Consider the following 27,174-nt stretch of genomic DNA (forward strand, 5'->3'; position numbering starts at 1 on the left):
CAGGTTTACTGATATGGTGCTGGAGACACTGATGGACGGTGTGGAGGACAGAAGAAGAATACTGTTTCCAGACGGCCTGTACATAATGCATGGAGGGAGTTTGCAGGGGAGGTGTCGTGCACCTCCATATATGCGAAGAAGCATCCTCCCAGGAGGGTGCTGGCCAGTCTGCACCATGCCCTTCCAGGCCCAGAGGTATTCCAGGACATCTTAGAAGGACAGCTGTAGGTCCCAGACAACAACCACAGCAGTCTTCCTGGACCCATGATGCTGCCACAGGGATGACAGGCATAGTGTTAGAGTAGTCACGTGTAACAGGTGTTATAGTGAGATGCACAGGGGTAAAAAATGATGACAGTATTATTATATTCTTTATGTTCTGTTTTTGCAGTGATTTGGATAATTGGATGAATCTTTATTTTTAGCACATATATCTAGCCAGGTGTTTCATCTGGGAGTGGGCAATTCTGCATTAAGGCACGCATTGCGATGGCCATTGAAAGTGGTAGCTGAAGGATCATGTGTGGATGGGATTATTTGAAGCGAGCAGCTATGAGATGCAGCTTCACCTCCCAGGGTTGCGATGGGGACAACGCCTCCGAGCTCTGGGGCGACAGGGATCCTCCTCCTCCTGCTGCACCTCCTCCTCCTCCGATGGACTCGACCTCCGGCGGCTGTCTCCTCATGATGGCCTGGTTATGCAGCATGCAGCAGGCCACAATGATTATGGAGACCCGTTGAGAAGCGTACTGCAAGGTGCCACCAGAGTGGTCCAGGCACCGGAACCTCTGCTTGAGGATGCCTATGCATTGCTCAAAAATGCGTCATTGTATGCACGCTCTGGCACTGTCCAGGGATATCCCTTGTCCCCAAGCAGCCAACCACAATCCTGATTCGGGCCGGTGAAGACTGCAGGCACACTGGTCTGACGCAGAATGAACAATTAATAGTTCCTACCTGGGTACCTCGCATCAACTGCCAGGATCCGATGCTGGTGGTCACACATGAGCTGCACATTCAGCGAGTGGAAGCTTTTGCGGTTGACACAGATCTCGGGGTGATTATGTGGCGTCCTCAGCACAACATGTATACAGTCAATGGCACCCTGCACCCTCGGGAAGCCTGCCATTCAGGTAAACCCAGCCTGCCACTCCACCTGTTTGTCAGCGTTGGCCACTTCCCCTGGCAGCTGTCTGCTGGTCATCTCCTTGGTCCTCCTTATTCTCAGGCTCCTCCCCTCACCCCACCCCCCCACCCCATGCCCATTTCCCGCCTTGAGTTAAAATCACAGATATAGAGTTACTTTGGTCTTTGAAAGGTATTTTAAGATTGGCACTTGTTTAGTTCAGATTGTGAGAGATTGTGACACCTGCTCCTTTAGTTTGCATTGTTAAAACCAGTTCCTTTATCCTGATGGCAGAACCTCTTTATAGATTTATGATATGCATGTATGCTGCTTTCCTTTCCTATGATCTGAATTAAATGGGCACTCATTTTAATATGCCTTAAGTAGACATCAGTGTAGTACAATGCTTTTCGTCAAGTACTTCTGACGACATTGTATATTATCATACATATTATATCATATACAAACACTTAACAGTTTCATTGGAAAATCTTTTGTCCTATATTTTAATGGATCATTACACATTTATTTAAATTTTATATAAATCTGTTAACGCATTGTATACTAATATTGCACAGTGAGATTTAACTACAAGCTCAATAAGTACAAATGTTGCTCTACAAGGATTTCTTTAAGGTCAAGACAACATTACACTTTATTATAAAATAAAGCCCTTGCTCTGTGTGTACTGATAATGCTGTGTGTCAGCGCAGGACTGTGTGTGGGGTGGGTTTAATGGTCGTGTGCAGCTGTGCACGGGATAGAATCACAGTGCCGTTGCAGCGGGTTCTCCGTTAGATCCGTGTACAGATAATCGAGAGTTGCCTGTACTTTCAATCGTTACAGAACAGTCTATGTTTTAATTTTTGGGGGTTTTCATGATTCATCCAGACATTTTATTGTATTTCAGGTTGAACTCTATGCTGTAATCACAGGCCATGGAAGTGATGAGAATGGGTGTGGAGAGTTCTGTGTCACCTCTCATCATTTTGTAATTAATGACCTATTTAATAATTCAAGGATATTTGACAATGCTGGTAAGAAACTTTGATATTCTTGCTCTGTTCAGTTTTTTTACTGCAAAATAACTTCATTTAATTTATATTGAAAACATAGAAACATAGAAAGTTAGTACAGGAGTAGGCCATTCGGCCCTTCGAGTCTGCATCACCATTCAATAAGATCATGGCTGATCATTCACCTCAGTACCCCTTTCTGCTTTCTCTCCATACCCCTTGATCCCCTTAGCCGTAAGGGCCATATTGAATATATCCAATGAACTGGCATCAACAACTCTCTGCGGTATGGACTTCCACAGGTTAACAACTCTCTGAGTGAAGAAGTTTCTCCTCATCTCAGTCCTAAATGGCTTACTAATTATACTTAGACTTGGTCCCCTGGTTCTGGACTTCCCCAACATCGGGAACATTCTTCCTGCATCTAACCTGTCCAAACCCATCAGAATTTTATATGTTTCTATGAGAACCTCTCTCATCTTTCTAAACTCCAGTGAATAAAGGCCCAGGCGATCCAGGCTCTCCTCATATGTTAATCCTGCCATCCTGGGAATTAGTCTGGTGAACCTTCGCTGCACTCCCTCAATGGCAAGAACGTCCTTCCTCAGATTAGAAGACCAAAACTGAACACAATATTCCAGGTGAGGCCTCACTAAGGTCCTGTACAACTGCAATAAGACCTCCCTGCTCCTATACTCAAACCCCCTAACTATGAAGGCCAACATACCATTTGCCTTCTTCGCCGCCTGCTGTACCTGCATGCCAACTTTCAATGACTGATGTACCATGACACCCGGGTCTCGTTGCACCTCCCCCTTTTCCTAATCTGCCGCCATTCAGATATTATTCTGCCTTCGTGTTTTTGCCCCCAAAGTGGATATCCTCACATTTATCCACATTATACTGCATTTGCCATGCATTTGCCCACTCACCTAAACTGTCCAAGTCACCCTGCAGCCTCTTAGCATCCTCCACACAGCTAACACCGCCACCCAGCTTAGTGTTATCTGCAAACTTGGAGATATTACACTCAATTCCTTCATCTAAATCATTAATGTAAATTGTAAATAGCTGGGGGCCCAGCACTGAGCCCTGCGGCACCCCACTAGTCACTGCCTGCCATCCTGAAAAGGACCCGAACTCTCTTCCTGTCTGCCAACCAGTTCTCTATCCACGTCAGTACATTACCCCCAATACCATGTGCTTTAATTTTGCACACCAATCTCTCGTGTGGGACCTTGTCAAAAGCCTTTTGAAAGTCCAAATACACCACATCCACTGGTTCTCCCTTGTCCACTCTACTAGTTACATCCTCAAAAAATTCCAGAAGATTTGTCAAGCATGATTTCCCTTTCATAAATCCATGCTGACTTGGACCGATCCTGTCACTGCTTTCCAAATGTGCTGCTATTTCATCTTTAAGAATTGATTCCAGCATTTACCCCACTACTGATGTCAGGCTAACCAGTCTATAATTACCTGTTTTCTCTCTTCCCTCCTTTTTTAAAAAAGTGGTGTTACATTAGCTACCCTCCAGTCCATAGAAACTGATCATGAGTCGATAGACTGTTGAAAAATGATCACCAATGCATCCACTATTTCTCGGGCCACTTCCTTAAGTACTCTGGGATGCAGACTATCAGGCCCTGGGGATTTATTGGCCTTCAATCCCATCAATCTCCCTCACACAATTTCCCGCCTAATAAGGATTTCCTTCAGTTCCTCCTTCTCACTAGACCCTCGGTCCCCTAGTATTTCCGGATGATTATTTGTGTCTTCCTTCGTGAAGACAGAACCAAAGTATTTGTTCAATTGGTCTGCCATTTCTTTGTTCCCCATTATAAATTCACCTGAATCTGACTGCAAGGGAACTATGTTTGTCTTCACTAATCTTATTCTCTTCACATATCTATAGAAGCTTTTGTAGTCAGTTTTTATGTTCCCGGCAAGCTTCTTCTCATACTCTATTTTCCCCCTCCTAATTAAACCTTTTGTCCTCCTCTGCTGAATTCTAAATTTCTCCCAGTCCTCAGGTTTGATACTTTTTCTGGCCAATTTATATGCCTCTTCCTTGGATTTAACATCATCCCTAATTTCCCTTGTTAGCCATGGTTGAGCCACCTTCCCCGTTTTATTTTTACTCCAGATAGGGATGTACAATTGTTGAAGTCCATCCAGGTGATTTTTAAATGTTTGCCATTGCCTATCCACCGTCAACCCTTTAAGTATCATTCGTCAATCTATTCTAGCCAATTCACGTCACATACCATCGAAGTTACCTTTCCTTAAGTTCAGGACCCGAGTCTCTGAATTTTAATAAAGAATCCATCTTAATAAAGAATTCTACCATATTATGGTCACTCTTCCCCAAGGGGCCTCGCACAACAAGATTGTTAATTAGTCCTTTCACATTACACACCACCCAGTCTAGGATGGCCAGCCCTCTAGTTGGTTCCTCGACATATTGGTCCAGAAAACCATCCCTAATACACTCCAGAAAATCCTCCTCCACTGTATTGCTACCAGTCTGGTTAGCCCAATCTATATGTAGATTAAAGTCACCCATGATAACTGCTGTACCTTTATTGCACGCATCCCTAATTTCTTGTTTGATGCTGTCCCTAACCTCACTACTACTGTTTGGTGGTCTGTACACAACTCCCATTAGCGTTTTCTGCCCTTTGGTATTCTGCAGCTCCACCCATACAGATTCCACATCATCCAAGCTAATGTCCTTCCTTACTATTGTGTTAATTTCCTCTTTAACGAGCAACGATTCCTCACCTTTTCCTTTCTGTCTATCCTTCCTGAATGTTGAATATCCCTGGATGTTGAGTTCCCAGCCTTGGTCACCCTGGAGCCATGTCTCCGTGATGCCAAATATATCAAATTCATTAATTGCTGCCTGTGCAGATAATTCGTCCACCTTATTACGAATACTCCTCACATTGAGGCACAGAGCCTTCAGGCTTGTCTTTTTAACACACTTTGCCCCTTTAGAATTTTGCTGTAATGTGGCTCTTTTTGATTTTTGCCTTGGGTTTCTCTGCTCTCTACTTTTACTTTTCTTCTTTCTATCTTTTGCTTCTGCCCCCATTCTACTTCTCTCTGTCTCCCTGCATAGATTCCCATCCCCCTGCCATATTAGTTTAACCCCTCCCCAACAGCACTAGCAAACACTCCCTCTAGGACATTGGTTCCGGTCCTGCCCAGGTGCAGACCGTTCGATTTGTACTGGTCCCACCTCCCCCAGAATCGGTTCCAATGTCCCAGGAATTTGAATCCCTCCCTTCTGCACCACTCCTCAAGCCACATATGCATCTGAGCTATCCTGCGATTCCTATTCTAATTAGCACATGGCACGTGTACCAATCATTTGAGGTCCTACTTTTTAATTTAACTCCTAACTCCCTAAATTCAGCTTGTAGGACCTCATCCCTTTTTTTACCTATATCGTTGGTACCTATATGCACCACGACAACTGGCTGTTCACCCTCCCCCTCCAAAATGTCCTGCAGCCGCTCCGAGACATCCTTGACCCTTGCACCAGGGAGGCAACACACCATCCTGGAGTCTCGATTGCGGCCGCAGAAACGACTATCTATTCCCCCTACAATAGAATCCCCTACCACTATCGCTCTCCCACTCTTTTTCCTGCCCTCCTATGCAGCAGACCCACCCACGGTGCCATGGACTTGGCTGCTGCTGCCTTCCCCTGATGAGTCATCCCCCTCAACAGTACCCAAAACGGTGTATCTGTTTTTGAGGGGGATGACCGCAGGGGACCTCTGCACTACCTTCCTTCCACTGCTCTTTCTGTTGCTCACCCATTCCCTATCTGTCTGTGTAACCTTTACCTGCGGTATGACGAACTCACTAAACGTGCTATTCACGGCATCCTCAGCATCGTGGATGCTCCAGAGTGAATCCACCCGCAGCTCCAGTGCCGCAATGCAGTCTGTTAGGAACTGCAGCAGGATACACTTCCCACACATGTAGTCGTCAGGGACTCTGGAAGCGTCCCTGAGTTCCCACATAGCACAGGAGGAGCATGACACGTGTCCGAGCTCTCCTGCCATGACTTAACCCCTAGATGAACTTAATTTAGCAACAACAATGATAAAGGTTACCTACTGATAAAGGAAAAGAAAAAGAAAAAGAAAAACTACTCATCAATCACCAGCCAATCACTTACCCCCTTGGCTGTGAGGTCACCTTTCGATTTCTTTCTACTTCTTTATTTTACCTTCTCCCCTTGCACCTGCACCGGCAGGCCTCCTCGACTGCCCGAACTCCTGAACTCGCGGGCCTTTTATAGGCCGCCGACTCCCCGGACTTCCCCATTCTCGACTGCCCGAACTCCTGAACTCGTGGGCCTTTTATAGGCTTCCGACTCCCCAGACTCCCGCCTCCTCGACTGCCCGAACTCCTGAACTCGCGGGCCTTTTATAGGCTTCCGACTCCCCGGACTCCCACCTCCTTGACATGTGGAATTCAAGTAGGATTTGTGCATTATGTGTAATTAGAATTTACTTTTATTAACCTAATATCTCCTTATGCAGCTCGGTGTCAAATTGTGCCTGATAATGCTCCTGTGAAGCATTGTAGGACGTTTTACTACATTAAAGGCACTATATAAATGCAACTTGTTGTTGAGTACAGTATAAAAGAAAGCATAGAGCCCAGATTTGTTTTTGTATGTGTGACTACTGCAAATACATGTTCTGCCAGCGAATAATTAAAGTTTAACACTTCCAAATAATAGCGCTGTAAACTTGGCCTAGCTCTTTTCCCCATACTTCAGAGTTTATCAAAATCATATTTTTGTTCACAAATACCAACAGTCAGTATGGTTGTTGTATTATAATGTCTGCATGGACATATGAACATAAGAACATAAGACATAGGAGCAGGAGTCGGCCGTTTGACCCCTCGAGCCTGCTCCACTATTTAATAAGATCATAGCTGATTTGATCATGGACTCCGCTCCACTTCCCTGCTCACTGCCCATAACCCTTTATTCCCTTATCGCTCAAAAATCTGTCTATCTCCACCTTAAATATATTCAATGACCCAGCCTCCACAGCTCTCTGGGGCAGAGAATTCCATAGATTTACAACCCTCTGGGAGAAGAAATTCTTCCTCATTTCAGTTTTAAATGGGCAGCCCCTTATTTTGAGACTATGCCCCCTAGTTTTAGTTTCCCATTTGAGTGGAAATATCCTCTGCATCCACCTTGTCGAGCCCCCTCATTATCTTATATGTTTCAATTAGATCACCTCTCATTCTTCTAAACTTCAATGAGTATAGGCCCAACCTACTCAACCTATCTTCATAAGTCAACCCTCTCATAGAAACATAGAAACATAGAAAATAGGTGCAGGAGTAGGCCATTCGGCCCTTCAAGCCTGCACCACCATTCAACAAGATCATGGCTGATCACTCACCCCAGCACCTCCTCCTCACGCCCCCTCCACACCCCCCCGATCCCCCCATCCGCAAGGACCACATCCAACTCCCTCCCGAACACGTTAAAATGAACTGGCATCAACAACTCTCTGCGGCAGGGAACCTCACAGGCCAACAACTCCCCGAGTGAAGAAGTCTCTCGCAATCCCAGCCCCAAACAACCCACCCCCCATCCCAAGAGCGTGCCCCCCCCCCCCCCCACTCTCATCTCTGGAATCAACCTAGTGAACCTTCTCTGAACAGCCTCCAATGCAAGTATATCCTTCCTTAAATACGGAGACCAAAACTGTACACAGTACTCTAGGTGTGGCCTCACCAATACCCTGTACAGTTGTAGCAGGACTTCTCTGCTTTTATACTCTGTCCCCCTTACAATAAAGGCCAACATTCCATTTGCCTTCCTGATTACTTGCTGTACCTGCATACTAGCTTTTTGTGTTTCATTCACAAGGACCCCCAGGTCCCTCTGTACTGCAGCACTTTATAATTTTTCTCCATTTACATTATAATTTGCTTTTCTGTTTTTTCTGCTAAAGTGGATAACTTCACATTTTCCCACATTGTACTCCATCTGCCAAATTTTTGCCCACTCACTTAGCCTGCCTATATCCCTTTGAAGATTTTTTGTGTCCTCCTCTCAGTTTTCTTTCCCACCCATCTTTGTATCATCTGCAAACTTGACTACATTACACTCGATCCCTTCATCCAAGTAATTAATGTAGATTAGAAATAGTTGAGGCCCCAGCACCGATCCCTGCGGCCCATCACTAGTCACAGTTTGCCAACTGGAAACTGAGCCATTTACCCTGTCGCTCTGTTTTCTGTTAATTAGCCAATCCACTATCCATGCTAACATATTACCCCCAACCTCGTGAACTTTTATCTTTTAGGTGGCACCATATTGAATGCCTTCTGGAAATCCAAATATACCACAACCACTGGTTCTCTCTTAACCACCCTGCTCGTTATAAAGAACTCCAGCAAGTTTGTCGAACACGATTTCCCTTTCATAAAACCTTGCTGACTGCTTGATTGAATTATGCTTTTACAAATGCCCTGCTACTACTTCCTTAATAATGCACTCCAGCATTTTCCCAATGACATATGTTAGGCTAACCGGTCTATAAGAACATAATAGAAGCAGGAGTAGGCCATTTGGCCCCTTGAGCCTGCTCCGCCATTTAATAAGATCATGGCTGATCTGATCATGGACTGTGATCCACTTCCCTGCCTGCTCCCCATAACCCTTTATTCCCTTATCGCTCAAAAATCCGTCTATCTCCACCTTAAATATATTCAATGACCCAGCATCCACAGCTCTCTGGGGCAGAGAATTCCACAGATTTACAACCCACTGTGAGAAGAAATTCCTCCTTATCTCAGTTTTAAATGGGTGGCTCCTTATTCTGAGACTCTGGGCCCGAAATTGATGAAGGCCAAGTCCCGCCCAAGTGCCGCCCAAGTACCGCCGATGTCTGCCGAGAAACTTGGCGGAACTTTGCCAGGAAGATTCCTCTAAAAGAGGTGGCAATACCAGCCGGCGGCAAAATAACAGTTCAGACCGTCAATCTAGGTGGCAGCGGGTGGGAGCTCTCAATCTCGGCGGCAAAGGCTCTTGTCGTCCAAGTGCCGCCGAGGATGGAGTCGGGCCCAGGGAGGGTGGAAGAGCTGAAAATAAAAAGCGTTACAAAAAAAAACCTTCAGGGGACTCCATCCGGGTAAGTCGCTATGAAAATAAAATTTGATATATGTTCACTTTTTTTCCGTTCTTCATACCTACCGTCAGGGTTAGACCTGCCTCCATGCAGCGGTCCTTCCCCCTGCTGGTGCTAACTCCCTCCCGCACTAATCTGGTACCTCGGCGGGTGGGAGGCCACTTGCACTACCTGGTACCTCAGTGGGCGGTTCCCGGCGGTACTCCCCTCCCGCCCGCTCCAGCCCACGTGGAAACTGGGAGAGAGAGGAAACTGGAGGCAAGACTCGGTGGCTGCAGGCCCCAGTGGGCGGTAAGAGCACCAATATAGGGCACTATGTCCCCCAGTTTTAGTTTCTCCTATGAGTGGAAATATCCTCTCTGCATCCACCTTGTCGAGCACCCTCATTATTTTATCTGTTTCAATAAGATCACCTCTCATTCTTCTGCACTGCAATGAGTATAGGCCCAACCTACTCAACATATCTTCATAAACCATGCCCCTCATCTCCAGAATTAACCTAGTGAACTTTCTCTGAACAGCCTCCAATGCAAGTATATCCTTTCTTAAATCCTATAGTTTCCTGCTTTCGGTTTACCTCCTTTTTTAAATAGGGGCGTTACATTTGCGGTTTTCCAATCCACTGGGACCTCCCCAGAATCCAGGGAATTTTGGTGGATTACAACCAATACATCCACTATCTCTGCAGCCACTTCTTTTAGGACCTTAGGATGCAAGCCAGGAGTTCCAGGGGACTTGTCCGCCTTTAGTCCCATGATTTTACCAAGTATTACTTCTTTAGTGATAGTGATTGTATTAAGTTCCTCCCTCCCTATAGCCCTTTGATTATCCACTGTTAGGATGTTTTTAGTGTCTTCTGTCGTGAAGACCATTACAAAATACTTGTTCAAAGTCTTCGCCATTTCCCTGTGCCCCATTATTAATTCCCCAGTCTCATCTTCTAGGGGACCAACATTTACTTGAGCCACTCTTTTCCTTTTTATGTACCTGCAGAAACTCTTACCATTTTTTAAATATTTTGTGCTAGTTTACTTTCATAATCTATCTCCCCTCTCTATTATTTTTTTAGTCGTTCGTTGCTGGCTTTTAAAAGGAAGAGGCATATAGATTGGCCAGAAAAAGCAACAAACCTGAGGACTGGGAGAAATTTAGAATTCAGCAGAGGAGGACAAAGGGTTTAATTAAGAGGGGGAAAATAGAGTATGAGAAGAAGCTTGCCGGGAACATAAAAACTGACTGCAAAAGCTTCTATAGATATGTGAAGAGAAAAAGATTAGTGAAGACAAACGTAGGTCCCTTGCAGTCGAATTCAGGTGAATTTATAATGAGGAACAAAGAAATGGCAGACCAATTGAACAAATACTTTGGTTCTGTCTTCACGAAGGAAGACACAAATAACATTCCGGAAGTACTAGGGGACCGAGGGTCAAATGAGGAGGAGGAACTGAAGGATATCCTTTATTAGGTGGGAAATTGTGTTAGGGAAATTGATGGGATTGAAGGCCGATAAATTCCCAGGGCCTGATAGTCTGTATCCCAGAGTACTTAAGGAAGTGGCCCTAGAAATAGTGGATGCATTGGTGATCATTTTTCAACAGTCTATCGACTCTGGATCCGTTCCTATGGACTGGAGGGTAGCTAATGTAACACCACTTTTTAAAAAGGGAGGGAGAGAGAAAACGGTAATTATAGACTGGTTAGCCTGACATCAGTAGTGGGAAAAATGTTGAAATCAATTATTAAGGATGAAATAGCATCGTATTTGGAAAGCAGTGACAGAATCGGTCCAAGTCAGCATGGATTTGTGAAGGGGAAATCATGCTTGACAAATCTTCTGGAATTTTTTGAGGATGTAACTAGTAGAGTGGACAAGGGAGAACCAGTGGATGTGGTGTATTTGGACTTTCAAAAGGCTTTTGACAAGGTTCCATACAAGAGATTGGTGTACAAAATCAAAGCACATGGTATTGGGGGTAATACACTGACATTGATAGAGAACTGGTTGGCAGACAGGAAGCAGAGAGTCGGGATAAACGGGTCCTTTTCAGAATGGCAGGCAGTGACTAGTGGAGTGCCGCAGGGCTCAGTGCTGGGACCCCAGCTCTTTACAATATACATCAATGATTTGGATGAAGGAATTGAGTGTAATATCTCCAAGTTTGCAGATGACACTAAGCGGGTGGCGGTGTGAGCAGTGAGGGGGACGCTAGGAGGCTGCAGGGTGACTTGGACAGGTTAGGTGAGTGGGCAAATGCATGGCAGATGCAGTATAATGTGGATAAATGTGAGGTTATCCACTTTGGGGGCAAAAACACGAAGACAGAATATTATCTGAATGGCGGCAGATTAGGAAAAGGGGAGCTGCAACGAGACCTGGGTGTCATGGTTCATCAGTCATTGAAAGTTGGCATACAGGTACAGCAGGCGGTGAAGAAGGCAAATGGTATGTTGGCCTTCATAGATAGGGGATTTGAGTATAGGAGCAGGGAGGTCTTACTGCAGTTGTACAGGGCCTTGGTGAGGCCTCACCTGGAATATTGTGTTCAGTTTTGGTCTCCTAATCTGAGGAAGGACATTCTTGCTATTGAGGGAGTGCAGAGAAGGTTCATCAGACTGATTCCCGGGATGGCTGGACTGACATATGAGGAGAGACTGGATCAACTGGGCCTTTATATATTGGAGTTTAGAAGGATGAGAGGGGATCTCATTGAAACATATAAGATTCTGACGGGACGTGACAGGTTAGATGCGGGTAGAATGTTCCCGATGTTGGGGAAGTCCAGAACCAGGGGACACAGTCTTTGGATAAGGGGTAGGCCATTTAGGACTGAGATGAGGAGAAACTTCTTCACTCAGAGAGTTGTTAACCTGTGGAATTCCCTACTGCAGAGAGTTGTTGATGCCAGTTCATTGGATATATTCAAGAGGGAGTTAGATATGGCCCTTACGGCTAAGAGGGTCAAGGGGTATGGAGAGAAAGTAGGAAAGGGGTACTGAGGGAATGATCAGCCATGATCTTATTGAATGATGGTGCAGGCTCGAAGGGCCGAATGGCCTACTCCTGCACCTTTCTTCTATGTTTCTATGTTTCAATCCTCTGGCCTCCCACTAGTCTTGCCCTTGTTTTCAATTTGATACCATCACTTATTTCCTTAGTTAGCCACAATATATCTCATTGGGATATATTTTTGTTGCAAGTTATGAAATATCTCATTCAATTTCTGCCATCGCTCATCAACCGTCTTACATTTTAATCTATTTTCCCAGTCCACTTTAGCCAACTCTGCCTTCATACATTTGTAGTCTCCTTTATTTAAGCTTATTTAAGCAAGATCCTGCAAATCCCCAGGGAAGACAGATGCACCAACGTTAGCGTCCTCGATCAGGCCAACATCCCCAGCACCGAAGCACTGACCACACTCAACCAGCTCCGTTGGGCGGGCCACATTGTTCGCATGCCTGACACAAAACTCCCAAAACAAGCGCTCTACTTGGAACTCCTACACGGCAAGCGAGCCCCAGGTGGGCAGAGGAGTGGAAGAAGTGCATCCGGGAGAGCGCTGAGCACCTCGAGTCTCCTCGCCGAGAATATGCAGAAAGCAAGCGCAGGCAGCGGAAGGAGCATGTGCAAACAGTCCCACCCACCCTTTCCTTCAACGACTGTCTGTCCCACCTGTGACAGAGACTGTAATTCCCTTTTTGGACTGTTCAGTCACCTAAGAACTCACTTTTAGAGTGACTGCCTATGATGATGATATTTAAGCTTAGGACACTGGTTTGAGATCCAACTTTCTCACCTTCCAACTGAATTTGAAATTCAACCGTATAACCATGGCTACATGATGAAAGATTGATATAATCACTTTAAGCTTATTACGTGATAATCAAAAATTGGTTCACAGAATATCACAATGTATTATGTGGAGAATAATGGATACCAGGAGTTGAAGATCTTGCACTCGATTTGCTAGTTTATGTGGAATATCTTAGTTGCAAGGGCCCCTTTAGTTTGGAGCAACTTCCTAATATCAATGCAAGTAACTTTTTGTGGTTTTTGCAAGGAAGAGCAGGAGGGCTGGAAGCCATGTAACTGATATTTCTGACAGCAGGTATTTGCTGGCAGGTATTTGCATTGCTGTCGGCCTTTAAGACTTGCAGCACAGAACAAGTTCCTCTCCCCTCCTCTAGTTGGGGTACTTGCCCTTTTCTTGGGCCATTTCTGTATCTAGGTGAATGGCAAGGCTTGCTTTTTATTCCAATGCAGTGGGGCTCTAGTCAAGCTCTGTGCTGGGGGCAAGAGGAAAATAAGCCTCTAACTATTCTGTAGTTCAAAGTATGTAAAATAAAATAATACTTCTATAATGTAGCACAATGTATCAAACATTATGGTGACTTTTCACAAGTGGAAAATCGCCACACAAAATTGAGTTTATGTTCTACTGCTGTTGCATTTTATTCTTGCATTTTAGTCTGTCCAATCTAATGTTATCAATATCTGACTTACTACTAAGTTGTATTGCCCACCTGTCTCTGAATGCCTGATAGTTTCAAGTGATAATTTCAATCAATTAATTGCCATGAAAATTTTACAGTGGATAGGTAATCAAAAATAGAAGTCGTGCATTTTGGATGGTCAGTAATTTAATTATTTTTTCATGTTTTCATCTTTAATGGCACAGCACAGTACAATACTACTGCTTGAGTATCAGTGTGGTTCAGCTAGTAGTATTATCAGCTCTGAGACAGCAAACTGTAAGTTAAAGACCGAGAAGAATTCTTAAGCACATAGTTGCGATTAACACTCCATTGTAATAGAAACATAGGGCTCAAGTTTCAACCTGGGTTGCTCCTATTTTTTTGGAGCAACTAGTTTAGAATAAAGCATCTTAGAAATTGTAATTCTCGGCATTTAGTTTGCTCCAGTTCGAGTGAGTTAGAATAGTTCCATTTTAGAGCAGATTTTTTTTCAAAAGGGGGCGTGTCCAGCCACTTATGCCTGTTTTGAAAGTTTAGGCAACGAAAACTTACCCCAAACTAACTTAGAATGGAGCAAGTGTAGATTTTTGTACGCTCAGAAAAACCTTGCCTACACTTAGAAATCAGGCACAGGGATCGAGAGATGGGAGGGGAAGGGGGGTTTACAAACATTAAACACTTCACTTTTACAAATAAAGAATCATCATCAATAATAAATGATAAATAAATCAATAAATCAACCAATAAATCAATCCAAAAAAATTCAAAAATAAAAAAAATAATTTAAAAAAATCATTCAATAAAAAATAATTTCTACTCACCTACTGCAGCACAGGGGAGAAGAGAGGGAAGGGGGAGGGGGAGGGGGGAGAAGAGAGGGTGGAGGGGAGAGAAGCGAGGGGGGGAGAAGAAAAGTGGGGGAGGAGAAAATGAACGGGGGGCAGGGAGGGGAGTAGAAGCGAGATGCCGGGCGGGCGGGCCCCGCCGCCGACGAGGTAAGCGATGTCAGGCCACTCGGCCGGGGATAGGGACGATGTCCCTTCGGCCAGGGATAGGGTCGTCGCCCGGAGACAGGACACGCTGTGTGGGCCAGGAGCTACAGCGCACGCGCGCAGCCTCCACTGTGCATGCGCGCAGCTGCCGGTACTGTTTTTGGCGCAGGACTGTAGCTCCGCCCCCAGCAGCTCCTGCTGCACAGCGCCAAATTGGAAATGGACCTACAGCTATCTGAGAATCGCGAGGTAAGTATTCGGCGCAATTTCTGTTCTACAAATTAGGCGGGCCTCTCCGATGTGCACCATTCTAGCGGGGGTCCGAAACTTGAGCCCATAGAAACATAGAAAATAGGTACAGGAGTAGGCTATTCGAGCCTGCACCATCATGCAACTTCAGTACCCCTTTCCTGCTTTCTCTCCATACCCCTTGATCCCTTTAGCCATAAGGGCCACATCTAAGACCCTTTTGAATATATCTAATGAACTGGCATCAACAACTTTCTGTGGTAGAGAATTCCACAGGTTCACAATTCTCTGAGTGAGGAAGTTTCTCCTCATCTCGGTCCTAAATGGCTTACCCCTTATCCTTAGACTGTGACCCCTGTTTCTAGACTTCCCCAAAATCGGGAACATTCTTCCTGCATCTAACCTGTCCAATCCCATCACAATTTTATATGTTTCTATGAGATCCCCTCTCATTCTTCTAAATTCCAGTATATATAAGCCTAGTCGATCCAGTCTTTCTTCATATGTCAGTCCTGCCATCCCGGGAATCAGTCTGGTGAACCTTCGCTGCACTCCCTCAATAGCAAGAAAGTCATTCCTCAGATTAGGAGACCAAAACTGAACACAATATTCAAGGTGTGGCCTCACCAAGGCCCTGTACAACTGCAGTATGTCATCCCTGCTCCTAAACTCAAATCCTCTCATTATGAAGGCCAACATGTCATTTGCCGCCTTCACCGCCTGCTGTACCTGCATGCCAACTTTCAATGACTGATGTACCATGACACCCAGATCTCGTTGCACCTCCCCTTTTACTAATCTGTCACCATTCAGATAATATTCTGCCTCCCTGTTTTTGCCACCAAAGTGGATAACCTCACATTTATCTACATTATACTGCATCTGCCATGCATTTGACCACTCACCTAACCTGTCCAAGTCACCCTGCAGTCTCTTAGCATCCTCCTCACAGCTCACACTGCCATCCAGCTTAGTGTCATCTGCAAACTTGGAGATATTACATTCAATTTCTTCATCCAAATCATTAATGTATATTGTAAATAGTTAGGGACACAGCACTGAACCTTGCGGTACCCCACTAGTCACAGCCTGCCATTCTGAAAAGGACCCGTTTTTCTTACTCTTTGTTTCCTGTCTGCCAACCAGTTCTCTATCCACGTCAGTACATTACCCCCAATACCATGTGCTTTAATTTTGCACACCAATCTTTTGCGTGGGACCTTGTCAAAAGCCTTTTGAAAGTCCAATTACACCACATCCACTGGTTCGCCCTTGTCCACTCCACTAGTTACATCCTCAAAAACTCCAGAAGATTTGTCAAGCCTGATTTCCCTTTCATAAATCCATGCTGACTTGGGCCGATCCTGTCACTGCTTTGCAAATGCGCTGCTATTCTGTCTTTAATAATTGATTCCAACATTTTCCCTACTACCGATGTCAGGCTAACCGATCTATAATTCCCTGTTGTCTCGCTCCCTCCTTTTTAAAAAAAGTGGGGTTACATTAGCTACCCTCCAATCCATAGGAACTGATCCAGAGTCTATAGAATGTTGGAAAATGACCACCAATGCATCCACTATTTCTAGGGCCACTTCCTTAAGTACTCTGGGATTTATCGGCCTTCAATCCCATCAAATTCTCTAACACAGTTTCCTAACTAATAAGGATTTCCTTCAGTTCCTCCTTCTCGCTAGACCCTCGGTCCCCTAGTATTTCCGGAAGGTTATTTGTGTCTTCCTTAGTGAAGACAGAACCAAAGTATATGTTCAATTGGTCTGCCATTTCTTTATTCCCCATTATAAATTCACCTGATTCTGACAGCAAGGGACCTACATTTGTTTCTTCACATATCTATAAAAGCTTTTGAAGTCAGTTTTTATGTTCCCTGCAAGCTTACTCTCATACTCTATTTTTCTCCTCCTAATTAAACCCTTTGTCCTCCTCTGCTGAATTCTATATTTCTCCCAGTCCTCAGGTTTGCTGCTTTTTCTGGCCAATTTATATGCCTCTTCCTTGGATTTAACATCATCCCTAATTTCCCTTGTTAGCCATGGTTGAGCCATCTTCCCCGTTTTATTTTTACACCAGACAGGGATGTACAATTGTTGAAGTTCATCCATGTGATCTTTAAATGTCTGTCATTGCCTATCCACCATCAGCCCTTTAAGTATCATTTGCCAGTCTATCCTAGCCAAATGTTGAGGAAATCGTTCATGCTTGGAAGTGCACGCTTTGGGTAAAGTATTAAACCAAGACTCCGTCTATCTGTTCATTGGACATTAAAGATCCCATGGTATCATGGAGGATGGAGTTCTCTCAGCGTCCTGGTCAACATTTCTCCTTCAACCAATAGTGCTAAGAATACAATTATATCACTAGTGTTTGTGAGATGTTGCTGTGAACAAATGACTGCTACATTTGCTGACACAGTCACTGCACTCCCCATGCATTTGAAGCGCTTAAAGACTTATGACAAATATTATAAGGTGCGATGTAAATTTCCTTTTTTAATTATGTTGCACGGTGGAATTTGAGTTCCCAATTTCAGCCATGTTGTCAAGAGCGGGTGGCAAACTGAGGCTAGGGACTCTTAGCACGTTCCAGTCACCATTGGTGAAGGCTATGAAAGATGTCTCTCATCTCCTTGACTACACAATAGAGCAGGAAATTTCAAGCAAGGGAGAGAATGTACCTTAAAAAGAGGGCTGTCTCATTTCACACACACACACATCAGATGCTTTTTTTCTTTCTGTCCAACAAGGTAAGACAAGAAGGTGTGAAGGTGAGGATATCCTGGTATCCAAAGCACTAGTAAAAAGCAGGCAGTTAAAATCACTGTGGCTTTAAAATTGTCCATTTTTCCTCTATTTGTGGGAAACTATCAAAGTTAATAGAAACCTAGCAATTAATTAGAACTCAGTATTATTAGGAGTAAGGATTGATGCTTGCAACATTTCTTTGTGAAATGTTTTGATAAAAAGTTCTAACAGTCTCCTATGAGGAGCATAAACTATATTATAAAATCCATGTTTATCTTATACTTATTAGTAGTGCTAAACTAATGGTCTGGAAATTCATTACATTAGTGTCTCCTGTTAGTGCCCAGAGGGGTAATGACTTATCGCCCGGGTGCAGCAACTATAGTGCAGCATGCGAAATTCAATATCGTTTTACCGGTGCCGCTAATACCTAGCGCCTGGCCCTGTAGCGACACTGAGACCGTGACGTCAATGAGTGTACAACGTCCCGCCAGTGCCCCGGTCACTTTACTTAGCATCTGGCACTGATGAACTGATGACACCAGAAAAAGTGAGCATTCATACCTGGGAATGCTGCTCCCGGGGTGATATTTAAAGATTGAGCAACCGGGTCATTGGGAGGTCAGATTGATTGCTACCTTTTCAGATAGTGGTTTGACTGCTTTCACATTGTGCACATCATTGCTTTGTTGCTGCTCTTACAGTTTCTTCAGTAACATTTCTCTGAACATTTAGACCCAATTTTCTCTCAATTATGGGGGGCTGTGCTGACAATACACCTTGCCATCCGGCGACTACTTCGGAGGCGGTGGATACAGAAACAGATAATGCCAAATGGGCCCAGAGGCAGGGGGAGGGCCCACAGACGTCACAACAGGAGGCCTTACCCTCCCAGGGTTTTCTGGGAGCACTTCTCCTACATTCATCACTGAGGAGCAGTGCGTTAGAAGGCTACGCCTCAAGCAAAGAGATGGTCGCAGAGCTGTGCCACCTGCTGCAGCCAGACCTCCAGCCTCATATCAGGACCAGGACTTCTCTCTCAGTGACAGTTAAGGTCACAGTAACTCTCAATTTCTACGCTGGCAGCTCCTTCCAGGCTACAGCAGGGTTACAGCAAACATTTCACAGTTCGCCGTCCATTGCTGCACCTGGGATGTAACAGACGCTCTGCACAGCAGGAGAAGGGAGTACATCTCATTCAGCATGACGAGGGAGAAGGAGCAGGAACGCTCATGTGGCTTTGCAAGGATAGTGGGCTTCCCCATGGTTCAGGGCGCCATTGACTGCACCTACATGGCATTGCAGGCACCTCATCACAATGCGGAGGTGTTCCGTAACCGCGAAGCCTACCACTATTTGAACATTCATTTGGTGTGTGCCCGTAGGCAGCTCATCCTCGTCGTCAATGCCCGCTATCCTGGCAACAGCCCGATGCATTCATCCTGCGACAGACCACTGTCCCAGCACTATTCCAACCACCACATGAAGCTCACAGCTGGCTGCTCAGGGACAAAAGTTATCCACTCGCCACCTGGCTGATGACACCCCTCCACAACCCCAACACTCCTGCTCAGCAGGCGTACAAGGAGAGCCATGCCGCCACCAGGAACCTGATCGAGCAGACTATCGGGGTGCTAAAACAACGGTTCCGCTACCTTGACCCCTCAGAAGGAGTCCTGCAGTACTCCCCTGATCGAGTCTCCCTTTTCGTCATTATGTGCTGCATGCTGCACGACCTAGCGATTCTGAGGGCTCAGCCATTGCCACCAGGAATTGCAGGTCCACCTCAGGAGGACAAAGAGGGAACGGATGAGCAGGAGTCCGAGGAGGAGGATGAAGAGGAGAAGGAGGATCAGCAGCAATGGAGAAGGGAGAGTTTCAATGTTGCTTCTGCAAGGGCAGTGCATGAGCGCCTCATTGGACAGTGGTTCTACTAAAGCAGAGATCACATGGCGATTGCGCAGTATGAACACGCAGCCCTTAACACCCTGCAAAGGCCAAATGAGAAACACCCCAACAATTGAAATGTCAAATTAACCATTTAATTTCACCCATCACGTCAGCTATAAGTACCCACAACCAGCAGCAAAATATATTTACCAACAACCCTTTGGTTTTCAAATATAAGAAATCACAACAAGCAGGAAAAAAAATTTTACAAACAACCCTTTGGTTTTCAAACATAAGAACCCACAAACAACAACAAAAATATATTTACAAAGACTTCGGGGCCGAAATTGCTCCTTTCTATAAGAGCCGTGACTACCTCAAAGAGGCGGCCATGAGTTGGTAAGGATTCACTGTTTGGTCAGTGGGGAGGGGCCGACATTTTTAAAATTGCCCTCCATTATTTCTGGACCGTCCCCTTGGGCACGCGCTGGCCCCTTACCCACTGGTGGCGACCCCCTTTGCGCCCTCGTGGGAAATTCCCCCTTGGGAGTGGATCGGCCGCCGCACAGTGTCCCCGACAACTTTCCCCGGCGGGAAGCTGCTTGTGGCTGGGCGGCGCTGTTAAAGGGGAGGGCGCACTGTCGCGGCCGCCATTTTATTTTCATTGTCGGCTGACTCCGTAGTCGGTCTGACAATGGCAGCCACAAGTTCAGCCGAGTTACCAACAGGCAGCCCGGCACCCGCTCTTAGGTACTGGGCTGCTGGTCCAGCCGAACCCCTCCCTGGTGGCCCATTGGGTGCCACTAAAGTGGCTACAGATCTCGCAGTGGCCCTCCCCTTTAACTGAAGGGGCTGATGACTCAGAGCAGCGGACGACCCGCTCCAAGGACACTTCCGCCCCGCTCCGACACCACATCCACCCCGCTGCAAAAAAAAAAGAGTAGAATTTCACCAGATTCTCTGCCCCAATGCAATCACTTAAAAAAACGATAAATGCGCTCCGTTTGGGGCGGAGGGCAATTTTGGTCCCTTCAAGTCATGATGCTAGCAAAGTGCCTTATTGGCCGTTTTTGAATGCTTTCCCTCCTCTTTGCTTTGCCCCCCTCCCAACCCTACTGCTCCTCCTTAATGTGGACCCAGTGGCTGCAGCAAGGCTGGTGGCAAGCTGCTCAGTCTGCAGACGGCCTCGCAGAACGCCCTCGACCAGCTCTGGGCCTGGAAAGCCCAGTTGCAGACTGCATCACCTCAGCATGGGCAGCAGCAGTCTCGGATGGCTGGGGTGCAGACAGCGGCAGGTGCAATGGTGAAGTGGCAGTGGTGGGAGCCGAAATGTTGTCATCCTGAGAGAGGACAGCACCTTCCGTTTCAAGCGACACAGTGCCACTCACCCCGGGCAGCACCTCAGCATCCGGAGCAATCTGCTCAAGCACAGATTGCTGCCTTGCTTCAGCACTGTGAGATTCCCCCATTGGACTAAGGTGGAACCTAGAAATGATGGCAGCAGTCAACGATTGCAGTGCGTCAATCTGAGTGTGCATGAGAGTAGACTGAAATTGCATGCCACCAAGCACTGACTCCATTACAGCACTAAACTGTTGCATTGCTTCGGCCTGTGCTGCAATAGCTGCTGCCACCTCACCCATAACATGCGCAATGCTGCTGGCGAAGACCTTCAAACTCCTAGCAAGTGCATCCATGCTCTTGGGCACCTTGCCATTGCACCCAGAAGCTTGCAGTGCATCCTCATTGACTGTCTGGCCAAAACATCCACTTCAAGGTCGACATCTGAGTTCTGCTGACCAGAACTCGCGCATGAACTCACCCTCCGGCGAGATTGCCCCGGAGCTTCCCTTGCTCCGTGGCGTTGCTACATGTTGCTGGGTCCCTGAGCTTCACCCACATCCAACCCCTCAAAAATCGCCTCCTCCAGCGACATCGTCACCCCAGAGACAGAGTCAGCTTGTTGAAGTGACAGAGGCAGTAATGGTGTCTTCTCTCCTTCCCCCTCCTTTCCCGTGTCGCTGTCACTGGTTGGCTGAGGAACAGGCTGCTGTGCTGGTGGCCGATTACTTGAAAGCATAAAGGCACAAGAGTGTGGTTAAGGTCAGGGGAGTGGGCAAGGAAATTCAATTTGGCTTGGGCTCACTGGGCCCATACTCAATAAAATGCTGCTTTGATGTTGAGAGTAGTTATTCATCTCTCCTCTAACATTAGGCTCTTGTGTCTATGTCTGCATCAAGGCTTTGATAAGGTATGGAGTTAGTAGTTCTGGCGGAATCCGAGCTGAGCAACAGTGAGTAGGTTATTAGTGAGTAGGTGGGATTTGATGATACTATGGGGGAATCCTTCCATTACTTTACTGGTAATAAAGAGAATTCTGATAACAACAACGTCCCAAAGCGCTTCACAGGAGTATTATGCGATATAAATTTGACACTGAGCTGTATTAGTAGAAATTAGCGCAGGAGACCAAAACCTTGGTTAAAGAGATATGTTTTTTAAGGAGCGTCATGAAGGAGGAAAGAGAGGTAGAGAGGCGGAGAGGTTTAGGCAGGGAGTTCCAGAGCTTGGGGCCTAGGCAACAGAAGGCACAGTCACCAATGGTTGAGCGATTAAAATCAGGGATGCTCAGGAGGGCAGAATTAGAGGAGCACAGACATCTCGGGTGGGGGCGGGGTTTGTGAGGCTGGAGGAGATTACAGAGATGGGAAGGGGCGAAGCCATGAAGGGATTTGAAAATAAGGATGAGAATTTTGAAATCGAGGCATTGCTTAATTGGAAGCCAATGTTGGTCAGCGAGCACAGGAGTGATGGGTAAGCAGGACTTGGTGCGAGTTAGGACACGGGCAGCCGAGTTTTGGATCACCTCTAGTTTACTTAGGGTAGAATGTCGGAGACCAGCCAGGAGTACGTTGGAATGGTCAAGTCTAGAGGTAACAAAAGCATGGATGAAGGCTTCAGCAGCGGATGAGCTGAGGCAAGGGCGGAGATGGGCGATGTTACGGAGATGGAAATAGGCAGTCTTAGTTATGCTGCGGATATGTGATCGTAAGCTCATTTCAGGATCAAATCTGACTTCAAGGTTGCGAACAGTCTGGTTCAGCCTTAGACAGGAGTTGGGGAGAGGGATGGAGCCCGTGTCTAGGGAACAGAGTTTGTGGTGGGACGGAAAACAATGGCTTTGGTCTTCCCAATATTCAATTGAAGAAAATTTCTGCTCATCCAGAATTGGATGTCGGACAAGCAGTCTGCTAATTTAGAGACCGTGGAGGGGTCAAAAGAAGTGGTAGTGAGGTAGAGTTGGGTGTCATCAACGTACATGTGGAAACTGACGCTGTGTTTCCGGATGATGTCGCCATGGGTCAACATGTAGATGAGAAATATGAGGGGGTCAAAGATAGATCCTTGGGGGACACCAGAGGTAACGATGATAGGATGGTAACTGGCAGGTTTAGATTTATCCTGGGGCTTTTTGGTTCGGACATCATCATCATAGGCAGTCCTTCGAAATTGACGATTACTTGCTTCCAGTTTAAACGTGAGTTCTCGGGTAGCTGTACAATCAAGGAGGCTTTGAGGGTGTCTTTGAAGTGTTTCCTCTGCCCACCTGGGGCTCACTTGCCATGTAGGAGTTCAGAGTCGAGAAGTTGCTTTGGGAGTCTTGTGTCAGGCATGTGAATGATGTGGCCCGCCCAACAGCGCTGGTCGAGTGTAGTTAGTGCTTCGATGCTGGGAATGTTGGCCTGAGCAAGAACACTGATGTTGGTGCATCTATCCTCCCAGTGGATTTGCAGGATCTTGCAGAGGCAGCGCTGGTGGTACTTCTCCAGCGCTTTGAGGTGTCTGCTGTTTTTAGTCCACATCTCTGAGCCATATAGGATAGCAGGTATCCTTACTGCCCTGAAGACCGTAAGCTTGGTGCCAGATGTGAGGTCCTGGTCTTCAAGCACTCTCTTCCTCAGGTGACCGAAGGCTGCGCTGGCACACTGGTGGCGGTGTTAGACCTCGTCATCGATGTCTACCCTTGCTGATAGTAGACTCCTGAGGTATGGAAAATGGTCCACGTTGTCCAAGGCCGAGCCATGGATTTTGATGATCGGGGGCAGTGCTGTGTGGCGGAGTCAGGTTGCTGGAGGACCTTTGTCTTACAGATGTTTAGCGTAAGGCCCATGCTTCCGTACGCCTCGGTGAAGGTGCTGACGATGGCTTGGAGTTCGGCCTCTGAGTATGCGCAGACGCAAACATCGTCCGCGTAGTGTAGTTCAATGACAGAGGATGGGATGACCTTGGATCTAGCCTGGAGGTGACGTAGGTTGGATAGGTTACCATTGGTTCTATAGTTTAGTTCCACTCCAGGGGGGAGCTTGTTGACAGTGAGATGGAGCATTGCAGCAAGGAAGATCAAGAAGAGCGTTGGTGTGATTACGCAGCCCTGCTTGACCCCGGTCCAGACGTGGATTGAGTCTGTGGTGGTTCTGTTGGTCAGGATCACTGCTTGCATGTCATCGTGGAGCAGGTGGAGGAAGGTGACAAACATTTGGGGGCAGCCGAAACAGAGGAGGATGCTCCATAGTCCTTCACGGTTGACAGTGTCAAAGGCCTTTGTGAGGTCAAAGAAGGGTTGGTGCACAGTGAAGATCATGTCCATTGTACCCCTTAGTGGACGGAATCCGCATTGTGACTCTGGGAGGAGCTCTTCAGCCACAGGGAGAAAACGGTTGAGGAGGATTCTTGCGATGACTTTCCCAGTGGCCGACAGCAGAGAGATTCCTCAGTAGTTTCCGTAGTCAGACTTGTCCCCTTTTTTTGAAGATGGTTACGATTATGGCATCTTTGAGATCTCCTGGCATACTCTCCTCCTTCCAGATAAGAGAGATGAGGTCATGCATTCGTGCCAATTCAACTGTTGTGTGTCACACAGTTTGACACCTTTCACATTGAAAATATCAGAGCTCACCAATGAAACCCACATCTCATGTATCAAATTGAATACATAATAGATATTTTACACAGACATTAAACATAAACCTAAATATCAAGTTTGTTCCACCTAGGTACTTCTTTGGGCTGTGCTGACAAGGTTTCAGAGGGTGTGGTCCCGAATGAACATGGCACATGGCTGTATGGCAGAAATGGCTGGTGTGATGGACAAGATGTAGCACCATGGAGGAAAGATGTCACTAAGCAGGTAAACTTGAACTAATCATTTTTTCACTGGAGGTGTATAAGGAAAATGGCGGGGGGGTGGGGGGGGGAAGAGAAATCACTGGATGTGAAAAAAATTGTAAACAGCCCAAATTAATTACAGTCCAGTCTCTTATACCTTTCTGGATTTAAATCAGATATTTCAAGTTATCTCAATACTTGTCCAATTGAAGAATGTAATCCCTGATAATCTGTTGACTCAATGTATGGCTATTGCCTGGCAGTCCAGTGCAGTCTGCATATTTATGTCTTGGGGTTGCATCCTGTTATCTGGTTGCCCAGGAAGCTTGTGCACTGGCTACAATTTTGGTATTTCACATAAGGCATGCAAATGAAAAATTTAGGGGGCCGAAATTGTCCTCTGCCCAAAACGGGGCGTACCTACCGATTTTGAAGGGTTTCATCAGGGTGGACAATCCGGAGAAAGTCAGGTCTTTGTGTCTTTTTTTGGAGCAGGGCGGAAGTGGTCTTTACATCGGGGTGAAAGTGCGGTCAGATCGGAGTAGCTGCCACTAGCAGGGCAGGTCAGAGTGGCTGACGCTCCAAGTCATCAGCGCCGCGCTGATGATGTCATCGTGCTGGCATGTCGCAACATCCTTCCCCTTCAGTTAAAGGGGAGGGCCGCTGCAAACCCTGCAGCCACTTTAGTGGCAAACACTGGGCCACCAGGGAGGGTTTCGGCCAGGCCAGCGGCCTGGCACCTAAGAGGTGTCACCAGTAGTGTCATCTCCCCTTTAAGGGCGGCTGTGCCATCCAGTCGCAAAAAGGGTACCGACAGAAAAAGCTGTCAGTGGCACCGACCGACGGCAGCACCACTCCCACAGGACAATTCCGGAAAAGGCAATTTCCCGCAGGCCAATTTCGGAATAGGGGTTGCCGGCGGTCAGTAAGGGGTTGGCGCGTGCACGAAGCAACGGGAAAATGGGCGGGGTGGTCCCCTACATCGCTCCAAAACTAAAGGAGGGCAATATCCAAAATGACGGCAGCTCGGCAGCCAGTCCGACACCGCCAAGGGCCTTATAGAAAGGGGCAATTTCAGCCTCCAGGTCTTTTAAACATTTGGCAAAGCAAATCGAGATTTATCCTGGGTATTAAGGAACAACTAAAGGCTTACAGTACAGCTTGAACCTCCCTTATCCGGAACCCTCGGGACCTGGGCTGTTCGGGATAAGGGATTTTTCCAGATGAGGGGTGGTCACATTAAATTGGATGGTACAGGTACTGAGCAAGGGGATATCGGGCTGGCTGGCTTGTGGCTAGGAGTGCGGCAGAGAGATCATGGGGGGTGCAGTGGATCGCAGGGTCAGGCCAGCGATTGCGGGAGTCGGCAGCGAGGAAGGACTTCAATTTGTTCATGTAGAAGTTCTGCACATGCGCCACCCGGTGGCCGGAATGGTTTTGGATGTGGTGATTCCGGAGAAAGGAGTTCTGGATAAGGGAGGTTCAACCTGTAATAAAATTGTGGACAATTTTACAACACAGATACTAGCTGGATTTTGGATACCTCATAGAATCATAGAAATTTACGGCAGAGAAGGAGGCCATTTGCCCATCTTGTCTGTGCTGGCTGAAAAAAAAGCTAACCAGCCTAATCCCACTTTCCAGCTCTTGTTTCATAGCCCTGTAGGTTACAACACTTCACGTGCATAATCCAAATACTTTTTAAATGCGATGAGGGTTTCTGCCTCTACCACCCTTTCAGGCAGTGAGTTCCAGAACCCAACCACCCTCTGGGTGAAAAAATTTGTCCTTAACTCTCCTCTAATCCTCTACCAATTACTTTAAATCTATGCCCCCTGGTTATTGACCTCTCTGCTAAGGGATATTATCCTCAGCCATGAAACCTCCACCTAGAAATAAGATAATGACATCATTTCATGAAGTAAAGTCATCTTGAACATTGTGATTTTAAGAAAATAACCCTCTGAGGGTAATCAAGCAATACTTCACCCACTCTGCTCTATATGAACCCTTGTTCTGGGATGTGCTTTCTTTTCCTAGCTCGCCCCTGAAGTCCACATCTCTATCTTCCTCAAAGAAGCTGGGAGAGGAAATCGCTCTCCCGCATACCATTTCCCAAGCTGCCCTGCCACTACTACCTGCTCCTCCTCATTTGTGCTGGGTGTGCCAACATGTGTAGGCCTCTCTAACTCACTGTCTGACCCATCCGGGGTACCTGTCTCTGTGCTGTGCTTGGGAGCAATGGAGCACATGATGGTGCCTCCTCAGAAGGATTTTCCTCCTCCAAGGTGTGTACTTCTATAGCACTTATTGTAC

At 46.4% G+C, this 27,174-nt stretch overlaps 1 protein-coding gene across 1 annotated transcript in view; it reads left to right on the forward strand.

The window, feature by feature from the left end:
* Positions 1-27,174, forward strand: part of LOC139264118 (uncharacterized) — a 416,942-nt gene that overhangs the window by 360,513 nt on the left and 29,255 nt on the right. Inside the window, exons 11-12 of the mRNA XM_070880210.1 lie at positions 2,037-2,163; positions 24,747-24,880. Of these exons, the coding sequence (XP_070736311.1) occupies positions 2,037-2,163; positions 24,747-24,880 (261 nt within the window). The remainder of the gene's footprint in view (positions 1-2,036; positions 2,164-24,746; positions 24,881-27,174) is intronic.

Source organism: Pristiophorus japonicus, chromosome 5, assembly GCF_044704955.1.
Source record: "Pristiophorus japonicus isolate sPriJap1 chromosome 5, sPriJap1.hap1, whole genome shotgun sequence".
In the NCBI taxonomy this organism is placed as follows: domain Eukaryota; kingdom Metazoa; phylum Chordata; class Chondrichthyes; family Pristiophoridae; genus Pristiophorus; species Pristiophorus japonicus.